Source organism: Ictalurus punctatus, chromosome 17 (assembly GCF_001660625.3).
Source record: "Ictalurus punctatus breed USDA103 chromosome 17, Coco_2.0, whole genome shotgun sequence".
Taxonomy (NCBI): domain Eukaryota; kingdom Metazoa; phylum Chordata; class Actinopteri; order Siluriformes; family Ictaluridae; genus Ictalurus; species Ictalurus punctatus.
The window spans coordinates 10,971,144-10,993,422 of record NC_030432.2 but is presented as its reverse complement, the minus strand read 5'-3'; the positions used below and the strand labels follow the sequence as shown (position 1 = coordinate 10,993,422).

The window sequence follows — 22,279 nt, the reverse complement described above, 5'->3', positions numbered from 1 at the left end:
AACTAGCATTAAACAAAAGACAAAGTTGTAGTTTACAGGTAATTTGCTAACTGTATAAGTGGGAACCACCAGAGTCTTCTAAGCCTTCGGAAAAAGCGAAAAGATTTTTTACATCCATAACACAAAACCCATTTTACACCAGAAGTCTGAACCATTTCACAACACTTACACTATAAGGCCAAAGGTTTGTGGACACCTGACCTGCTTGTTGAACATCCCATTCTAGATTTAGTCCCTCGTTGCTGTTATAATAACCTCCACTCTTCTGCACAGTAAAATTCCTAGTGTTGAATTAACACCCAGAGTGTTTATATGAGTCCAGTGGCCTTATATAAACACTGAAGGGTGTGAATTCAACACTGTGGGAGTTAGATCAACACTGGTGATTTTGCTGTGTGGAAAGGATTTCCACTAAATTCTGGGGCATAGCTGTGGGGATTTGCTCATTCAGCCACAATATCATTAGTGAGGTCAGGCACTGATGTCAGGTGAAGTCGGTGTTCCAGTTCCTCCCAAAGGTGTTCAGTGGGGTTGAAGTCAGGTCTCTGTGCAGCTCACTCAAGTTCTTCCACTCCAACCTTGGCAAACCATGTCTTCATGTATCTCATGTTTGAGCATGTTTGAGCCTTTTAGTACCAGTGGAGTGAAATCTTAATGTTAAACATACAAAGACATCCTATACAATTGTTTGCTTCCAACTTTTTGCCAACAGTTTGGGGAAAACCCATATATGGGTGTGATGGTCAGGTATCCACAAGAGTATGGCCAAATAGTGTATTTAATTTACACTCATGTAGCTTTTATCTTGCCAATGGCGTCTTGTAGGAAGAATAGGTTTATTCAGACTGAGTTAGAGTCAAGTCGTTCTTCACACATCCACAAGAGCTGACATTTCTGTCTTTTATTTGTTGATTATACATAACACAGTGTCTGGTGATTTTATCTCTGCATAGTTATTGAGACACAAAGGCAAAGGCAGAGGGGGAAAATGACAAGAGATGCACATTAGAGCATGAATGAATAATGAACAATGAATAATGACAGAAGCTGCTCTGCCTATTTAATGCAACAGTTCTGCCTTGGCCTTGAGTGAATTAATCTGATAAATGCTCAGACATGGCAATCAAGGGAGCAAATCTCATTGGCATAATGTATCAATTAAATAATGACCAATCAATACCAAATCTCTTTCACACTTAGATTGCCATAAACACTATTTAATGCCAAAAAAAAAAATAAAATCAGTAATACATCAAAATCATTGGTCATGTTAAGCATTTTGTCTCCTTAGAAACTCTGTATGAAAAATAGTTTAATGTAGCTTAATGGCTTGAAATATTGACTTAATTCCAAAATATCGATTATGATGGATCATGACTACCATCTACTATTAAAACAAGGATCCCATAAAACACTACAAGTATAAAACACTAAAATAAAGTGTATGGATATTATTTTATGTTTTTTCTTGAGCATGAATTCTTAAACATTTAAAAATGTCCAGTAACCCACACCAAAATGCCTGTTAGGCTTTAGCCAGCCTGTCACCGCACTAGCTTAAACAGACCAATAGTCACAAATCTGTCAAAATTACATTCACCTAGAGTGACCAGTTGTCTCGACTGAACTGCTCTTGCCCGATTTAACATCCTTCGAAATGCAATAACACACATAAATACATCGAACACACCTAGTTAGCCACTTGCTGGCTATCATGAGTACTCTAGCTAAACAACTTCACAACTGGGTAACAATACAAATTTCACAATGAGGATTAATTGGTTGAATATCATTTCACTGGATATCTACCAAATTAAAGAACAAATAAATGATTGACCTATTTGGGAAGAAAAAAGTAAAAAACAAAAATACAAATACATTTCCCGCCAAATCCAGTCCTCCAACTGTGAATAGCTGTGTAGGCTTTTCAGGGTGACTCATTGCAACTCAGGAACCATATATTTTATAGTGTTTGTTCTCGCCCCTGACTTCAAAATGATTTTTTTTCTTCAATTTAACAAACAGATAACACTGTAGCTTTAATTGTGTTTATCTAAAAGGACTTAAGATACAGTATCAGTATGACATTACACTCATTTAGACATACACAGATCCTGAGCCAGGTTTCCTTTTGAATCAAAAGGGCTTTGTATCCAGACGATGATGTGGCAGGGTTTTTACGTGACCTGCGAGAAGTACAACATTTATAAAAGCTTCCAGACGTTTTGGGGAAGTGGGAAAATGGGAGGGAAAAGACATGGTGGAGAGATGTCAGAAACTATAGGGATATGCATTTGAACCTGAAAGTGGTTTTAGCATTATGGATTTAACTGAATTATTGGCTCCTGTCATTCTCTGTCAAACCTTTCTTTGCTTTTGTTAATGTAAATGGACTCAAACATGTATTGAAACTGTACAATTTGAAATACAAAGAATGCGTTAATGTCCAAAAACAAAGTTTAGCTTGTTCAAGACATTTAATGCACATCAGATTTTCAGATTAATTGAGAAAAAATATGCATTATAGCAGCAGTCTTCCGATTACATCTGCTCAAAGAATGCTGGCAAAACAAGCTAGTGTGGTTTGGCATGGATTCATCACAGGGTGCAGCACATTACTGTCAGCATTACATAAGGCAACAATGCTCAATTGGTGGTCTCATAAAATGTTGGTGGGCCATTCAAGGTCTTGCATAAGTGCAGGGTTTTGCTCCAATGTGCAATTCAAATGTCATTTTGAATATGAAAAGCATTTAATATTTCTGATCTCTGTGTGCTTATGCGGTAACTACAGACACAAATACATATTTTTGAGGATATTGATTGTTTTCCATTATAATAATCTATACACAATTACATTGCTGATAGCATGACCGATCATAACCCAGTGCATATGGAAAGGTCTCAGGGTGAGCAGTGATGCTGAGGGGAATATGAGCTGGGGCAGCAGGAATGGTTCTGCTTTATCTCAGTAGCTTTTTCTCCTGAATTATCTTATTCCCTTGTTATCAAAGCACCCCCATTATGGCTGTTCATTGACAGTATTTCAAGTCCATGCTCTGTTTACTATGCAGTAATAGCACAAAAAAAGGAACTGGGAAGAGGAACAGATATACACATGACCAGAATGCTGTTCTCCCAGTGCAGTCCAGCTTAATAGCTACATGAAGGCACCTGAGCGAAAATAACAAGCTCACTCACTCTCTCATATGTTCTCTTGTTCATTCTCCCTCTGTATCTTTCTTGCTTCCTTTTTACATTAAGCTATACCCTGAGAACAGCTGTCAGCTTTTAAGCTGCTCTGTACACATTAACCCAATGCCCAGTCCTACAGCTGATGTATGAAGAACCACTTAAGAAGCCATCAAACCAACTTTTCATGCATCACGTGTGAGAATCAAACAAGCATGAAGAAGATGATCAATTGCAGGAGGCTCACTATATCACATGCCGCTCTGGTCATATATTCTTCCGTTCAGCTACTAACAAACTCACACTTTACCGAGGGTTATTTTAAGGTTAACCTGAATTTAGGGCATCGACATTTAATTGCTCACTGATGCAATTTACTAGGTTGTTTTACAGCCAAACTCTGCCCTCAGTCCCACTGTGTGGAAACATCTGCTCACATCTCCATGGAAACCGACACCACAGTCACAATACATGGACAGGCTTTCACTGCATTTCTGCAGGTAAATACAGACATGGCACCTTAACCTTAAGGTTAAGTTTATTTTAAAGACAGATTAAATTATTTTAAAGGAACCTTAGATTATGTAGCTAAATTAACTTATTTATCTAACTAATCAAAGATACCTGTAAAATAATTATTACATACAGTATATCAGCTGTCATTTAGGGATTAGTAGTTATTGATTCCTTCCTCAAAAGACATTGCTTTGGAGTTTTCACTATAGAGCACTGTAGCCCACAAACTTTGAATTAGATAAACTTCTGTGTGTTTCTTTTGAGTGCACCCTATCATCTAATTTCTTAGTGCTATTTGCTTAGACAAATGGCATATTCTTCTGTTCTATTTCTCGATATTCTTAAATGTTTCATTTCTTAAAAAAAAACCATACTAGCAATATGTACAACAAAAAATACAACACAAAGTGACAAAGACAAAGTCATATGGAGTGATAATGTCCTTACAGTGCAATTTTTGTGTCATCATATTTTTGTCGATTACAGGCTGTTACAGTCCTCATTTTATGATTGACTAAATTTAAAAACGCTTCATAATTATGGACTTTTATGAGTAATTTCACTGTATCAAATAGAAGCTAATTAACCAAACACCCAATCAGAAAATTAAAAACTGTTCATGGCTGGGGGGTTTTCAAACTGAAATTTGTAAAGGTCCAGTTACATAAAATTTTGAGTTTTGTAACGTTTTATAAAGTTGGTAACCTAAAGTTACCTTTATATGCTTGACTTTATGATTAGTTCACAATATGAAGTCTTTGTGTTTTGTTTTTGTTTGTAGTGACATGTTACGATCACTTTTACCTAGTGCCATAGAGTTGAAACAGAGAATAAAGACATACTTAAAAAAAAAAAGAAAAGCAAACCATGTCTGGCTTGCTCATTAGAAAAACTAGAGTCAGTAAACTTCGGCCATTTCCCCCAGACATTTATCAGCTCTGATACAGTATCATTGTATATCATTATAAAAAAAATTAAATACAAATAAATAAAAAATAAATGGGGCAGTGGTGGCTTGACGGTTTAAGGCTATGGGTTACTGATCGGAAGGTCGGGCGTTCAAGCTCCAGCACTGCTAGGTTGCCACTGTTGGGCCCTTGAGCAAGGCCCTTAACCCTCTCTGCTCCAGGGGCTCCATATCATGGCTGATCCTGTGCTCTGACCCCAACCTCTTAACATGTTGGGATATGCAAAGAAAAAAGAATTTCACTGTGCTGTAACGTATACGTGACCAGTAAAGACTCATCATCATTTATATATATTCAAATATCTATCTATCTATACATATAATGTAAGGATAAAAAGATAGCTGGCAGCAACAGTCTGATTACAATGTGTACAGTTGTTTGTGCAATGTAATGCTGTGCAGCATTAATCTGAGGTAGTTGTATAGAAATTGTGCACATATATAATACATATTTACAAAGACAGGGTAATACAGGATAACTGGTTACTGAAGATAAATGAATACAAGCTATATTAAAGGAAGAGAGAAAGAGTCTATTGTTTGGATGGCTGAAGTACTTCACTATCTTCTTCCTGGCGTTGGTCCAGCACCGCTTGCTGTAGATAGACTGCAGGTCAGGAAGCTCAGTGCAGATGGTACACTCATCTGATCGCACCACCCTCTGGAGAGCCCGCCTATCCTGCTTGGTGCTGTTCCCAAACCAGGCTGTGATGCTTCCCATCAGGGTGCTCTCAGTGGTGCAGGTGTAAAAGTTCCTTCACAACATAGAGGGCAGTTTAAAGTCTCTTAAGCATAAAGACAGTGCCTGGCCTTCTTCACCAGGGAGTTGATGTGACAGGACCATGACAGGTCATGCATGATATGAACGACAAGTCCTGTGTGATGTCAAGATGTAGGAAAATACCCCAAATTTAAATGCAGATGCATGCATTGGCTTCAGCTGCATTAATTAGCATAAATTATAGACAATTGTGAGATCCAGAAATCCACAGAGGCCAGTGTTCTCGGTAAAAGCATTACAGAGAGGGGAGAATGGTCCCTGCGGATTACACTTAATACATATTTAATGTGCCGCAGCATCTTCTTGCACCACAACAGAATAGAATAGCAAGAGACAGTGTAAGCATCAAAAAACATATAGTCATCAATCGTTTTTACATTGCTAAATTGGTCTTGACAGCCAGACTGTGCAGGCTGAGTGGTGCTAACAGGAACTCCTGCAGGAGAGATAATTCAACACAGCATTTAAAAACAACCTGTCATACAGAGCAGAGTTATAGTGACAGCTTTACTGGCCATGTATGGCAGGTGGGAAGAAGGAGCTTTTTACTGAACTTGCTCATAGATAACCACAGTAGTTTCTAATGAAGATTACTGTTACCTTGACCTATAAATTACAAAGTCAAAATTGAAGACATTAGATACTTATTAATAATTTTTAGTTCATTGAATTGACCTACTTTTGTGCTTGCCAAACTTGAGATATAAAGAAGACAGAATAAAGCACTGTTCAACAGGAATTAACTTTGGGAGAAAGTGTTCAAAACGTGAAAATTTCTCAAGGACAGAGCCATTGCATGTTTGTGTGTAAGTCCTGAGTAGATTAATCTGTGACAGGACTCAGTTGCAGGTCTCCTGTATTTTGTATTGCAAGGCAGGAAGTGTAAGAAGGACAGGAAGAGTGCCACAGAGGATGTGGTTGAATGTATTACTGCTTCAAATTTCACAGTGAGTCACTGTGGCGTTACTACACAATGCTGATTCAGTATGCCACATGGTTTTACATAGCCACAATCACACTGGATGCCAGTTTATACTTATTTACAAGGTATCAGCAGAGATAATGTGTGCACACATATGCTGTAAGTTTAAATACTGTATATGTGGCACTGTCCTTCTATGAAGGCTAAAACAGTGAGTCCAAATAGCAAAGTCCTTGGGGCAGATTCAGTACATCATCATGTTTATTTACAAGTGCATTGCATACAGTTCAAGATCATGTCTCTCTAGAGTTGAAGTGTGTCTGGTGCTTGACGTCATAGCTCCTGCCTGAGAAGAGCTCTGTCTCTTCACCTCCCCCACTTTATGAGGCACTTTATATTTGTATAGTCTCGTTAAACGGTGCCCACAGAGCTAAAACATTCAGGAATTAAACGGTATGAGGAACATTCAGGAGCCATTACCCTGAGTGTACTGTACACTATGAGACTGAGAGATCAGATAATGTTGCCACAGTGGCCATGCTAAGCCATGAAAGAGCAAAAGAAAGAGACCGTTCTGTCTCACACTTTCAGTAGATGGTAATGAGATTTCCCAGCTGAGAGTGAGAATGTGAGCGAGAGTCTTATTGAGTTAGTGTGAACCCAAAACCAGGAGCTCACTCAATGCATTCAGCACAGCCACAGATGGTTTCTATTAAGAACCGGCAATGAGACCTATCAAATTCAGGAATTTAGCACACCAAAAGTGCAGACTGAAGTACAGTAATTCAGAGCTGAAACCCCCTGTGCACTTCCTTTTTCCTTAAAAAAAATTAATATTGCAATACATTCTGTCAGTTCTCTTGATACACCATCAACCTTGTTGTGAATTAAACGAAGGAAAACCCAAAATGCATTGCAGTAAAGCGGCATGACTTGCAGGAACTGTCAGTTTTCTGTGCCGGAGATCTTTCATTTATAATGCATGTGATCTTACATATGCCATCATTCAAGTGATTATGTAGGCTTATGTTCATTTTAAGAGTTTCCTTGGAGTCAGCACTCAAGCAAGGAGCTTAATTCCAAACCTTCCCTGGGAAGTTGAGTGATGAGCAGGAACTCAGTGACATGACTTTGTGTTACCACGATGCGATCCAGTAATCTAGTACAGAGGTCAGCAAAGGAACAATACAAGGTTGTCACTTCACGTGGAGGAAAATACAACTTCACCAGACAAGATGAGGAGAACAAAGAACAGGACAGGTCACAGTCCATCAGAAACCCTGGATTTGGGCCCTCTGGGTTAGCGCCTCTTGAAAAACAGCCTTTGTCTTTTCATGTCTTTGTTTATCCTCACTGTCTGCCCAAGGACTTTGTTAGTGATCCGGCCTCCTTCACAGACCATTCTTAAGCCCTTCCTGTTCAGCGTAGCAACACTAATTGTCACTGAATCACCCGAAAATACATCAGTGAGTCGTGTTTGATTTTAGATTTCCTGCTCTAGTCCCTTAGGGGTCTATTTCATGAAGGTTAAGGATGAAGCAATAATTTAAAACCTCTCTTACACACACACACACACACGCGCGCGCGCGCGCTCTATACACCATAAACACGTGGCCATGTCTAAAATCAAATTCATATCCATGCTTTCCCACATAAAAGCACCCATCAGGTTTGCAGAATGATGCTGAATGTGTAAGGGAACATTTTAACCGAATGAGTTCAAAGGTTAAACAGAAGCTTGGTGCTATATTTTTGTTCACTAATTCTGCTGCCCTGAATTGTACTGTATTTGAAATTAATAGACAGGAAAAGGAATGGAAGATATTTTGGTATCTATTCTCAAAGTGATAATAATACCTAGAGAACAATAGCTATGAGGGTGCCAGCCGTCTCTGACTGCAATACGCCCAAATGGCCCAATGCCACCTATAGGCTACTTTTGTTACAATTCAAAAAGAAGGCAGACTGAGGCATTACAGGATAACAAGATGCATAAAGTATTTATCGCACTGTCATAAATATGGTGATATTTTAAGCCACTTACACTCCGGTCCATAAGTATTTGGACAGCTACACAATTTTCGTCATTTTGCCTCTGAACACCACCACTATAGATTTGAAATGAAGCACTTAAGATGTTATTGAAGAAATGTTCCGCAGAAATGTACAGCAGAAATTTTCAGCAGAAATGTACAGCAGAAATTTTCAGCAGAAATGTACAGCAGAAATTTTCAGCAGAAATGTTCAATAAAAATGAAACTGGAAAAAAAGAGATGTTATTGAAGTGTAGGCTTTCAGCTTTAATTCAAAGGCTTTAACAAACATATTACATTAACCATTTAAGAATTACAGCCATTGTTACATAGTCGCTCCAGGCTCAAAAGTAATGGGACAATTGACTGATAAGCAGTTTCAAGGCCAGGTGTGGCCTGTTTCCTTGTTATTTCATGACAAATAAATGAGTTAAAATGTCTGGACTCATACACCCCCTTTAGCATAATTAAACCAATCAATTGAATTATCTCTTAAGTGATTTGCGCTGCTGGTGTAGTGGTATCATGTAAGATTAACATTCTTGCGACCCTGGTTCGATTCCTGGGTGGTGCACAAACAGTGCAGATGTTGCACCTTATTCAAAATAGAGTGGTACTGTTTCTGCGAATGATCTTTGTTATATCATATTTTTATATTTTTTCTTTCCTACCTGTATAGAAGTAAAAAAATCTGTTTTATATAAATTCCATTTTTATGTCATGGACATTCAAAAAAAGCATTTTACTGCATGTCATACTGTGTATGGTTGTGTATGTGACCAATACAATTTGAATTTGATTCAATATCAAAATTTGGATTTTGTAGCAAGTTATGTTTTAAAGAGCAAACTGACTGACGACAATGAATTATGTACAGCAAGGTGACAAGCACTGTATTATCAGCATCATTTTACAATTCAGGGAGAATGTAAAGTCATGACAGCTCAGTCCTGAGGAGTTCAGGATAGACCCACATACAGGATGCAGTACTGCTGCATGTTTGTACTCTACATCTTGACAAGAGAAAAATGAAAACCTTTCTTTCATAAAGATTGACAGCTGCAAGTAAATGTGTACATATAAGGTGTAGGCCAATATTTACTCAATAGTAAGTGCATAAATATCAAATCAAGTTTACACATAATTAATTCATGTGTATGAAGTAGGCCATGTTAAAAAAAAAAAACAGACAAATGTTTGAAGCCAATATTCACTAAATGATTTAAGAATGGAATTAAAATGATATTCAGGTGCATTTCTCTATGGTAGGTGCTGAAATTAAATTCATTACTGTTTCTATAATTTGACTCACTTGACTGTATATCTTTAATGAGCTTCAGTGTGATAATTCTTCCATACTGTATATTGCTACAAGAAAGTATGTAGTATAAAGAAAAGTATGTAGTGTACGTATATATTGATGCAGTCATTGATGGATGGTTGCAATATTAGATGGGAGACTTAAATCTAATATCTATCCATAGCTTGACAAATAAACTATTAGGGCTGAGTAATGCATTAAATCATGAGGTCTCATCGAAGGCATATTAAGACTTGTGTGTTGCAAAAACCTTTAAACATACACAGTTAAAGGCAACTGCATTCATAATTTCTCACTTTTTAAATGATGTACTGGGTTCATGCTGAATTTCCTTTGAATACCAAACATCATAAAGAGAAATGTTGTAACCATTTCATTCAAACAAAAGTACACTAAACTTACAATTCTGACATCTTTCCTTTGCATAATTTGTACTTTGTTTTGACAATGTATGTTTTTCTACAAAGGCATTTTGAGGAAAAATGATGATGAGTAACTGATCCTCTGTGTTCATTACAGAGCTGACATGGGTCAGTTACATGGGTTTAAAAAAATATCAGCACAAATGGAGATCAAATCTTGGAGATGTTTCACTCTGTGTAGGCTAATCACCTGACATAACTTTCACGGATAAGTCCTTACAAGATTTCGTGGCGTTTTTTTCTGATTGTTGGGGCAAAAAATACTTGATTTTGCTGCTGCGCTTTTGTGCAGAAAACTACATGAACTGGCAAAATCGCAATTGCAAGAAACTGTTTTGCACAGTATTTCGCAGTGATGTCTGTTGGTAAATTAGACCCTTTTAGCTGTACTCATCTTCTACGCACATGAATTGAAGGGGCCTTATAGCCTGAATGTGCATCGTCATGACGTCACATGATGTGTCTTAGCTAAATCTCCGATAATTTTGAAAAATTGCAATCTCCTGAGAATGTTGTGGAGCTTGATTTTGCATTCATTTCTGCAGTCTCAAAATCCTGGAGTGGCTGACTGATGCTGCATGAATCTACAGTCTGGGCTAGAAAGAAATCAGCCCGTCTCAATTCTTTATATGCTTCTATGTTTTATACCAGGCCCATGGATACAGTACATAGCAGCCCATACAAACAAGTATCCTAGTTTATACAAAGCCATTGATAATTCCTGACCCAGATTCACATTTCTCATGAAGCACTTGACATTACTGATTACTGATTGTTAGCATGTTTTCCCTGCACCTCTGGGGTTGAGGGTTTGAATCCCGCCTTTGCCCTGTGTGCATGGTGCTTGCATGTTCTCCCTGTGCTTCAGGGGTTCCTGAAGTTTTGAAATTGTAAAAAGGTACTGATCACATAAAGGGCAAAATGACAATTTACTCCACTATGCTTATGATCGAGAATATTTTGTGAACCACCTTTGGATGCGATTGAACAGAAATGTCTGCTTGGGACTGGATTAAGCAAGAGCAGTCGTTATACAGATATATGCTGCATGGTGGAGAGAAAGGCGCCTGCTGCTGGCTTTAAAAACGCTGACAGCGTGAGAAGAGCTCCTGCACTGAGCTCCAGCAAACACACACACACACACACACACACACAGAGCCCTGCATTTCAAAACCTAATGGCGCCAACCTTGGACACTGGCTTGATTTAAAACGCGTATTTTATGCCGTATGGATACCACTGTAGATTATTTTTGCTCCAGAAATGAATCGGTTACAGTGAATCAGTTAGGACAGAGCAAAAGGCATCAGCTTCTAAAAGTTGTTTGAACTTGCAGGAGCAGAGAGGAGCGCACTCGAGACTTTCCCCACAGAGGTCTGAGCGCATGGAGCGCGCTTTCATCAAGGGAATGGATTCACAGCTTTGGCTTTTACGCTTCGGGTGAATCGGTGTCTCTTTTTTTTCTTTCTTTTTTTTTTATTTTTATGAACCCCACCTCCGCTTTCACTGCCGCTGGATTTCTGTGTTTTCGCTCTGAGAAGCCGTTCAAATGCTGGAATGGATCGGCGTTGTTTGTGTCCTCCTCTTGGTGGCCACGTTCTGGCCAGTGCTCAAACATTTCGGAGCGTTTTTAACGGGGCCTGAAATCGCACGAGGAGAGAAGAGCGCATCGGAGTGTGCAACTAAGACAGAGCCTGTTAAAGTGCACGAGCCGGCAGGTGAATCATCAGCCCCTGTCGCGTTCATCTGCAAGCCCTCGGCACTCGCCAAATACCTGCTCAAACACTGCGCGAGCTTCTGTAAATACGTGCCGAACCCGGCGTGGCACTGGCGGGCGAGTCCGTGCTTGCAGACGCTTTTTGGCGCTCTCTGGCCGCACGACTGCGCCGTGCATTTCATCCGAGATTATTTACAGCTGAGTGACGACGGCCTGGTAGCTCTAGACTGGGCTGTTGTTGGTCCTAAGAGGAGGAGGACTTCAAGTAATTCATCTAGCCCCATCCTTCTGATCATTCCCAACTCTTTCGGAAAGCTCACCAGGAACGTCTTGAAGGTAATAAGATTATGTAAAAAAAAAAAAAAAAAAAAAGATGCATAATTTTCTGGTTTGTCCGGAAATGTCCGTCCCAAATCAGTATCAGGTCTCAGCATTGTGCATGAGAAGGGTAATCTCCAAAATCTATCAAAGCGAGCATGCTATGTCGTCCACAGCAGCTTGTGTGGGATGATACTGTACGCTTGGTATGGTGTGGTATCGTTGTGGTATGTTTGGGTGACCTTTATTTTATTTTGCTAATGTTTTATTCATCAAATGGTATAGTGTACACTATATAGTCCGGATAAAGAGTCATAAAGCATAACATGATCATGACAGAGAGCTTATAGTCATGAAATAATCCTGATAAAGACCATATAATCATCACATTATGATAATGAGACATAATAACATAGTATATGATCTACTTCTTGTGACGTATAACACAGGGGAAAATTAGTGCACACTCAAAATCAAAATGCATGACTGAAAAAAAAAAAGTGTCTGCCTCTTGTCACTGTATTGCTTTCACCTATATGAGGTGGATCACTGCTGCAAGGAGACTTGAGATCCCCCTGCTGTGCATTTATTTGATTTGGATAGCGATGCTCTACTTGCATCATAAGGCTGCAGTCTTTACAAAGTGAGTTCACAGCCTTACAGTCTCCCTGTAATGAAATGATATGCAGAAATATTCTGTGGATGTTGGCGTGCACCACACAATGTGGCAAGAGCAATTGAGGGTTGCTGTCCTTTTGTTGTTTTAGTAGCAGGCATGTCATGTAAGCTTGACTGTAATGATGCCTCCGGCATGCAGTGCACAGTATTTTTGTCACTGTTGCGCCAAAGTGCCAATTAAGCTTTTCCGTATTAGATCTTGACTCTCCAGTGTGTTGCATTCATGAAGAAGACTGCATGAAAAAAAAGCAGCCTGATGTCTCTTGGTGACTTCAGTGGAAATGCAGAGAGAGTAACCTTATGGTACAGTAATTATGTTACAAGATGATAATGCCTATGGCCAATTTATTTTTTTCACCTCAGGTTTATGCTGAGCACAATTACCATCAACTCTGTGTTGACAAAGTGCTATATTCAGATTAAAATTAATTTATCAAGTCAAATATGGAAGACATTATCTTCATTTTGCTTGGCAGATCTGTGGTGCTGTTGCTGATTGAAAATTAGTTTTTGGACCGGATAATAACATGATACCATATGAAAAATTGTGCCTTAAGGCTCACTCTTTGAGTTTTGATATTTCCACCTATTTCCTGTACCAAAACATTCCTGAAAACTGTTTCGTACATACCTTTCTGTACAAATCTGAACGTCATGGGTTTAGTGATGTCTGAATTTGGCTCAAGTTTCCCTGGGGTCAGATTGTCTTTGTAGTTATTTGATTTACTGCACTCACTTTACTTAGATTTAAATCGTGCTTCCTTCCTCGAATGGAGTCGATACTGTTACACAAGCACCAGTGATAAGCAATTTCCAGTATAACATAAAATCTAATTTATAATTTGAAAACACCTGGTTAAAAACTTTTTTTTAAATCAGAGTGTTTTGAAATCGATAGAATCTAAGAGTGGTTTATTAAATTAACTCCATGAGGGTTTTTTTTTTTGTGGTGGAGTAGTGGTTTATAACTGTTGCTCCTCTCCCTTGTGTGCAAACTTACACTCTGATGTAGATTAACCTTTGCCCATAGTACAAGATGTTATTTTGCATGTGAGAAAATGCTGCTGCTGTGTTTCAGATGGTGCTTATGACTTTAATATGATGATTGTCAGAACAGCATCGTAGCCAGCATCACTTATGGTGTGAACTATCATTATAAATGCCCCAGCCAAAAAGATGACCGCTTTAGAGGATATTGCTTTGGTCTTGCTGACTGTGATGGGTGGCATCAGGCAAAAGTGCAGCAAATATGTCTTGTACAATAGAGCTGTGCCCTGTCCTGTAATTAGGTGAGCAGGTGAAATAAAAGTCCAGCATTGACCTTATTCTGTCTCTTTGACTGAATGCTTGCTTTTCTGCTTCTCTGGCTTGTTGAACATGTGAGGAATGTGGTGCATAGCAGAAGTGCTGCTATTCAGTGTCTTGAGAGAATTCCCCATGTGCCTGATTTACACAGGAAAAGTACTGAGCGGCATTGACTGCAATTACACGGTCCTCTGGTTGGTTTGTTTCAAATAAATCTGGGTCAGTAACGTGCATCAGGATAAAAAAACTTTTTCGAACACACACACTTATGTAGTGGAATATTTATTTTCTCATGGCCGTAAAGCTTTTATGTGTGGAAGAGACTCATCTTTGTGTGTCATCCTTTTAGATTCTCTCCCACTGTGATTGGGACATGACGGTGTATGCTTTTTCTCCTTAGCTCTGTGAGGCTGCTCTGAGTCATGGCTACCTCCCTGTGGTGTTTAACCGGCGCAGTCAAAATGGTACGCCACTCAGCACAATCAAACTACAAGAGTTTGGGGATCCAGCCGATCTGCGAGAGGCAGTACGGTACATTCGCTACCGCCAGCCTGCGGGCCGTCTCTACGCAGTGAGTGAGAGCACTGGCTCTGGTCTTCTTCTGTCCTACCTGGGAGAGTGCGGCTCCTCCAGCTATGTGACTGCTGCTGCCTGCCTGTCGCCCATCTTCCGCTGTCAGAGCTGGTTTGAGAGTGGTCCTGCCTGGCCCTTCCATTGGGTTCTCCTGCTCTATCAGAAGGTCTGCCTTAGCAGGTATAGTAAAATGAAACACTTCCAACACACTATTCCATTGTATTATAAATTCACTGATCACTTTATTTTGGAAACTGCTGATTTCTTCAGATTTTCATGCACAACAGAATGGCAAAACAAAATACACTATATGGTGGACATCTGACCAAAATACACTATAAGTATGTGGACACCTGACCATCACACCAATACAGTATGTGCCTCCACCTTTCTGGGAAGGCTTTCCACTAAATTTTAGAGGATTTCTGTGGGAATTTGTGTTCATTCAGTAACAAGAGCATTAGTGAGGTCAGGCACTGATGTCAGGAGAGGAGGCCTGGGCTGCAGTCTGTGTTCCTCAGGGCTCTGCGTAGGCCACTTTTGTTCTTCCACTCCAACCTTGGCAAGCCCTCACTTTTTGCACAGGGGTTTGTCAGGAAAATGTTGTGTCCCCCTTGGTTCCAATGAAGGGAAATTGTAATGCTACAGGATACAAAAACATCACATACAGTCATGTGTTTCTAACATTGTGGCAAAAGATTGATGAAGGTTCATGTATGGGGATGATGGTCAGGTGTCCATATACTTTTGGCTATACGGTGTACACCCAGCGAGAGACAGATCTGTGGGTGGAAATACCTTTTTGATGATCGAGATCAGAGGAGAATGGCCATGCTGCTTCGAGTTGAGAGGAAGGCTAAGGTAACACAAATAACCTCTCTTTACAACTGTGTTGAGCAGAAACGCATCTCCGAAGGCATAAGAAGTTGAACCTTGAGGCAAATGGACTACAACAGTAGAAGACCACATGGGTCTTCTGCTTCTGTCAGTCAAGAACAGGAATACGAGGCTACAGTGGGTACAAGCTTACCAAGATTGGACGGTTGAAGATTTGAAAAAAGTTGCTTGGTCTTTTTTCATTCTTCAGCTTTCCAGGACTGCTGAATCTACCCTGACATCTTTAATCAACAATGAACTTCTGTGGTTGGGCAGTGTGTACTAGGATTTGTAAAATGTTGGGGAAACCTTACGTTTTTTTTTTTTTTTTTTTTTTTTTTTTTTAAATATGTGACTTTCAAGAAACCTTTTAATACACCCCAAAGTTGTACAAACTATTCTAGGATAGATGCTGCTGTGGTAGGAAATAGATAAAAAAAAAAAAAAAAGTCTGCTGCACATTTTGAAGTGCTAGGCTTCCCCAAATCCTTTATAACACATGCATGCACACACACACAAACACATGCACACAGTGGCAACTTTATAAGGTACACCTACCATATACAGTGGTAACAAATATATATATATATATATATATATATATATATATATATATATATATATATATATATATATATATATATATATATATATATATATATAATATATATATATATATATATATAATATATATATTATATATATATATTTGGATAAACCTGTATTATGTTTGCATTTGTTTGATATCCATGAGAGCAGAGTATTTTTGTGAATTTTGTGAACAAAAGGTTAAACAACAGACAATTTTTCGCAGCCTTTTTTGCTCACATTTACCAAGGGTGGCAATATTAGTGGAGGGCACTATATGTGCACTTTGTAGGTATCTGATTATTGACTGTAGCCCATCTGTAATTTGCCAGCTCCGGTCTACCTCCTCCATTAATGTTAATGAAACTGACCAGATATTATTTGGTTGGTGGCACAACCATGACACTGACATACTAGTGTGGTAGTGTTATGCCATGGCTTGCTGGTGGTTTTAAACACTTCAGTGTTAATGCTGAGTTCAGAGAGAATCCACCAACTGAAATCTCCAGCCAAAACCAATTCAGTACTCATGAACTCTTCACTGATGAAATACTAGATGATTTTGCATGATCAAAGATGAGCTGTAGTCTCTATGTGCACATGTACAAGGTAGACTAACTTATAAAGTATGGGAATAAAGTAGGCAGTTGTTGAAAAACCTCAAAGGCTTGATCCACATGTACTAACACCAGACACACACTATAATATGGTAATTGCATAAGTGTCACTACTCTGTGACCTCTGGATTGGTATGTATAAAGCTGCTCAGAGTAAACATTTGTGGCAAAAATTACTTTTTTTTACTTTTACTTTTTTAAAATTTACTCTACACATAGGCTTATATACAAAATATGTTTAACCTTAAGGGCAATTATTCAAGACAAACCTAAAGAGTAGTAAAAGGTGATAGTACTGAAATAGTGCTATCCATATCTATAATCCACTATTTTCCGTTATTTCCCAAGAGAGCATGTACTGCAATTCATGTGTGATGCAGTTCTCAAAAAGATGCACCAGATTGAGCATGAAATTATCCTTTTTACTCACAGTTTTAATTAACAACTCCGGATGATAGAGACACAACCATTTCCGGCACATCATATCTATCTGGCTGCTCTCTTGGTTTGATCTCATAAATATATAACCACAATATCATTGGCTGTCATGGCTCTGCTTGAGTGACCAGTCACCAAAACCAATGCATCAAAACCAATATTGGTATGAATTTTATGTATGGTTTTTAATACAGGCAGTTGTTATAAAAAGAAATAATGGACTATTTCATTTGTTTGTGGCTTCTTTTATAAAAATAAAAAATATCTACACCCAGAATTTTAAAAGTACATTGCAGTCTCAAGGATTTTGCGATTTTGCAATCGCAGAAATTAATTCAAAATCAGGCAAACTTCACAATATTTGGAGGAGCTTGCAATTTTTAAAAATTACCACAGATTTTCTGCAGATTTGGGCAAGATGCATCATGTGACATCATCACAAGACACATTCAGCCAAAGCCCCCTTTGATTCACATGTGTCGAACATGAGTACAGCTAAAAGGTCTCATTTACCAACAAACATCACTGTAAAAGACTGTGCAAAACAATTTCGTGCAATTGCCATTTCGCCAATTCAAGTAGTTTTCCACAAAAGAACCCCAGAAAGAACTCCGCAAGCTGCATTGCAAATTTGTTAAAAAGCCTCAGCAAAATCAAGCATTTTTGGCCGCAGCAATCACCAAAAACTTCCTGAGATCCTGTACGGACTGGTATGCAATCATTTCTTGTACTGTACTGCAATATGTAATACAGCTGGATATGAATTATTAATTGCCTCTGCCATCCTATAGCAAACTATATATTTTTTTCATCCTAACTAGTCAGGTTGAACCCAAGTCTAACCCAACCCTGTGTTTTAACACGAGTTTTCATTTGATCAAAGGACAGTTACCTGACTTTACATCAATTATCATCACTAAAGCAGGCTAAATCTCAAAAGCATACATTCATCTTCAGTATTCGATTTATCCTGAACAAGGTCACTGTGGATCCAGAGACAATTTAGGAGCGATTTAGTGTAGCCACCTACTGGCATGTTTTTGAAAGATGGGAGTAAACCACAGAATAAGGAAGGAATAAAACTTGACATGTCATGCTGTTTTATGAAAATAATTAACGATGGGGTGGTGTGACGCAGCCTGAGACAAACCAGTTACTATTACCACCCCAAAGTTGATTATGTTCCAGTAACAGCACATCCTGAAGTGTTTTATTCTTCTTATTATACCAGTGGATTTGCCAGTGGATACAGTTTTTCATGCTTTTTAACCCTTTATAGAACATCTGCAAGACAAGTTAGTTCCTGTTATCAAAACACAATCTGCCATGTTACTGGAAAGCTCTTATATAAGTCATACACTATAAAGTATTAGAAAGAGCACATTTTAATATGAACCTGTGATTTGATGTAAAGCCGGCATTTTTTTGTATATTGGCTAAAGCATTTTTGTACATTGCTAAGTAAATTCACTGATTTCTAAGAATTTTTTGGCAGATTTTTACTATGAGTCGCTTTATACATACAAGAGATGGTCTGAGATGGGACTATGGGGTGAAGGAGAGTTGACAAATTATGTATTGGAACATACACAACTACAGTCGGTAACTGTATACCTGCTGTGCTAACAGTGATGATCCAGTGCTATTGATTTCTGTAATGCTTTTGGTCTGCTCAGTAGCATAATAAACAATTTTAAATATGGAAGCCTGCTTTTTTCGTCTGGACAAAATCTTTACTGATTGGGTTGGAATTTTCCTGCAGGTACAGAACAGTGCTGGGGGAGCTGGTCCATACTGACAGCCTGTTCTCCAGCCGCTCACTCAGGGCCATGGAAGAGGCACTGTTCTGTCAGTCTGGTCTGAAGGAGGCACCAGTTGAAGGAGCCTGGGAGGCGTACTGGGAACGCAATGATGCACTGAGGGACGTGGACGAGGTGGCAATCCCGGTACTGTGCGTTTGCAGCCGTGACGATCCGATTCGTGGTGAAACTCAGGCCACGCTACCCCTAGAGTTGTTTGAGAGCAACCCTCACTTCTTCCTGCTGTTGACGGAAAGTGGAGGCCACTGTGGCTTCTGCACAGCCAGTGAAGAACCTATGCTCTGGAGCCACCAAGCCCTTCTTGAGTTCTTCAGGGCTACCAGCGACTTCTTTGCTGCTGAAGAGCGGGCCAAGTTGACCGCCAGATGTCGTGGTGTGAACGTGGGTGCCAAGGTTTTCCGCCATCGCAGTGTGAGCACTTACAAAAAGTTGCCAGTCTGCTCACACAACATCCACACCATCTACAACTGGCAGAGGTCTTACACCAGATGATGATTACTGCCATACAGCTTGGAGGAGGTTGTTGTTGTTGTTGTTGTTGTTGTTTTTTAATAGAAATAAACATATCAGAACATACCAGGCATATGTCAGAATGTTGGTTTGTGGTGGAGATTTGCATATATCTGCATACATAAGACTGTATACGTGAATGAGTCGAGCACTTTACTGTAAGATAAAGAAGTAGTCATGTAACAGGGCTTTATGTTCCACGATTTACATGGTGCTTCCCGTATCTCATTCCCTCATCTATTCCTTATGTTCATCTGGATGGCGGTTGTCTGTTTCACTGCCATTACAACATCCTGCATGTAAATTGATAAACACAGAATTTTCCATGAGGTAATGCTCTCAGTATGTGCAGCTTCTGGTAGGTGGAGTAATGAGCTGTAACGTTATCACGAGGCTATTACGTTTGTGCTATAATTCTGAGACTGCTGGGATATTTATGATTGCCTTGTTGTATGATATATTATGTTGTGTGTAAGTAGTTGTCGGAAACTACTGGGGTTTTTTTGGCCACACTAAGGTTGCAGGGTTCTAGCATTCTTTTTTGCGATGGGTCAAACTAGCTTGTGGTTTTTCACTGAAAACACTGGTGTGCCAGCCTTTTTAAAAATTTTCACAATATGTAACATGGTGTTACTGTCACATCTGTTTTTATTTGTTAAATTATCTACATGCTTGATGAAAGAGTTTAATTAAAAGAATTGATCTGAAATCATATACTTGAGATTCACATTTCTTTAATTTAATTAAAACAGTATTGTAGGTGGAAGGTTTGTACAGATTTAAACTATTAAAAAAATTCCACTGCCTCAGGTGATTTATTGTCTAGCCAGAATTCATTTCAGTGATGACTCTGTTTAAATCAGACATTCCGCAATGTAGATGTAGACTGCAGTCGGAGCAGGGCAAATGTTTGTGAGCTTGACTGGATGTGAAGGTCTCTGTAAACTATGTTCTTCTGCTCTCACTCTGCCTCTGGTAAATTTCAGTGATCTCTGAACCCAGCAGTTCCTCTTTTAGATGCATATAAATTATCTGTCAAGTCTGCAGCATTATTATAATAATTTTTTATCAGAACACCACCAGATCTGTGAATCAATCTGCTATGTAGTTATGATATGCTGTGTTTATGTTTTATGTGTAGGTGGTTAAAACCTGCTCAAATGGTGCCTAGAAAGAAAAAAAAAAGTTAATAGGTTAATTTGATTGGTTTAATTGATTTGTCCTTTAAAGAGAAGCTGGCATGACAGTAATTGTTGAGTCTTAATTCACTTGAGGTAAAACTGAAAATTCTTAACACTGCCTCTTCAATCAAAGAGATCTCATTTAAAGAAAAACTGAGAATGGGAATCAGCCTTGCCATGGCTTTTCAAAACCCAGACTCCTTTCAGGCTGCAAGTGGACAAACATAGGCGGAATATTTTATATTAATAAAATGTAATGGCTTGTGACATGAAATGCATTACAGACGAAGAACTGGCATGACTAACGACTTCGGTGGAATTTGTAATATGCTTACAGTGCCATCTAGTGGAAAAACAAACTGATTCAAGATAAGCAAATGGAGCTGAGCAAATGTGTGAAGTGTAGGAGTAATGGGTGTAGTGCTATTAAGCATTCTGAGAGCTCATTAGTTTTTTTTCCAGGTATTTTTCCAACAGCCAATATGCACCTAAATTTATTTAAAAAAAAAAAAAAAAAAAAGGTTTATTCTGGCGTACGAAAAGAGAAGAGTAGAAGATTGTGTTAGTATAGTGCAAATTGTTAGTCTTTTATTTTTATCTCACACATGCAGCACCATCATTTTCCAGGTGCCAATATCCAATTCATTTTATTTTCATTTGAATACCAGTAGTGGCTTTACATGATGTTTATTATTTAAATTCACCATTTGTGACAATCCCATACTCTGACTTAAAAGCATGAGTAATGCTTTGTGTTGCTCTAGACTTTTCTGTGGTTTTAGTCCTACAATATAGTGAGCTTAAAAAAAAAGAAAAACAACCCTGAGACATATGGGGTTTCAAAAATACTTCAATTTTCTTCTCACCAGTAACTGAGGTGTCACAAAGCTGAGCAGTAAATGAGTTTGGGTTCATTTGGACTTATTTCCTGTTTTGTCAGATTAGCGTGTATTTCTCATGGACAGAAGTCATGTGCTATTTAACCTGTAGTTAATCCGAAGACATTTTGGTGTAACTGAAACGTTTTTATTGTTGGTTTTATATTTATACGGATATGGTTGTTGATACTGCATTACCATGTCAGCAGGTTTCTCAGACAGTAAATAGCAGTACGGCACTGCACTGATCAAACTAACCAGGACATGATACACACAAGTCTGACACAGTTCCTCCATGTTTGGCTTGGAAACTATTATATTTAGTACTTGTTTTCAGTGGAAATGCTGTGTGAATCAAAAACCAGCCCACATTTTAAGCACATGCACTGCATGACAATGTACCTGAGGTTAGAATTTCAAACAGCTGAGGAATTTCCTTTTTTTTTTGTTGTAAAACTGTACACATGCCTCTCATGACTCCGCTCTCATGAGTTCAGTCACCTGTTCAATAAAAACTTGATCTAATAATCAGGGACTATAGTTTAGTGACATGTCTGCTGCTGCATACAATATAGATCTCATGGGAATCAAAGTTGAACTGACTAGAGGGAATGTCTGATTTTTCA

The 22,279-nt window shown here is 38.7% G+C and overlaps 1 protein-coding gene and 1 non-coding gene across 2 annotated transcripts; both read left to right on the top strand.

The window, feature by feature from the left end:
• Positions 1 to 8,914: 8,914 nt before the first annotated feature.
• On the top strand, positions 8,915 to 8,985 carry trnav-aac (transfer RNA valine (anticodon AAC)). The gene has a single exon. It is a non-coding gene; the product is annotated as a tRNA-Val (tRNA).
• Positions 8,986 to 11,261: 2,276 nt separating this feature from the next.
• abhd15a (abhydrolase domain containing 15a) lies at positions 11,262 to 20,308 on the top strand. Its single transcript, XM_017491733.3, has 3 exons — positions 11,262 to 12,207; positions 14,573 to 14,925; positions 19,027 to 20,308. The coding sequence occupies exons 1-3, from the start codon at positions 11,704 to 11,706 to the stop codon at positions 19,574 to 19,576; spliced, it is 1,407 nt and encodes a 468-aa protein (XP_017347222.1). The 5' UTR covers positions 11,262 to 11,703; the 3' UTR covers positions 19,577 to 20,308.
• The last annotated feature ends 1,971 nt before the right edge of the window (positions 20,309 to 22,279 follow it).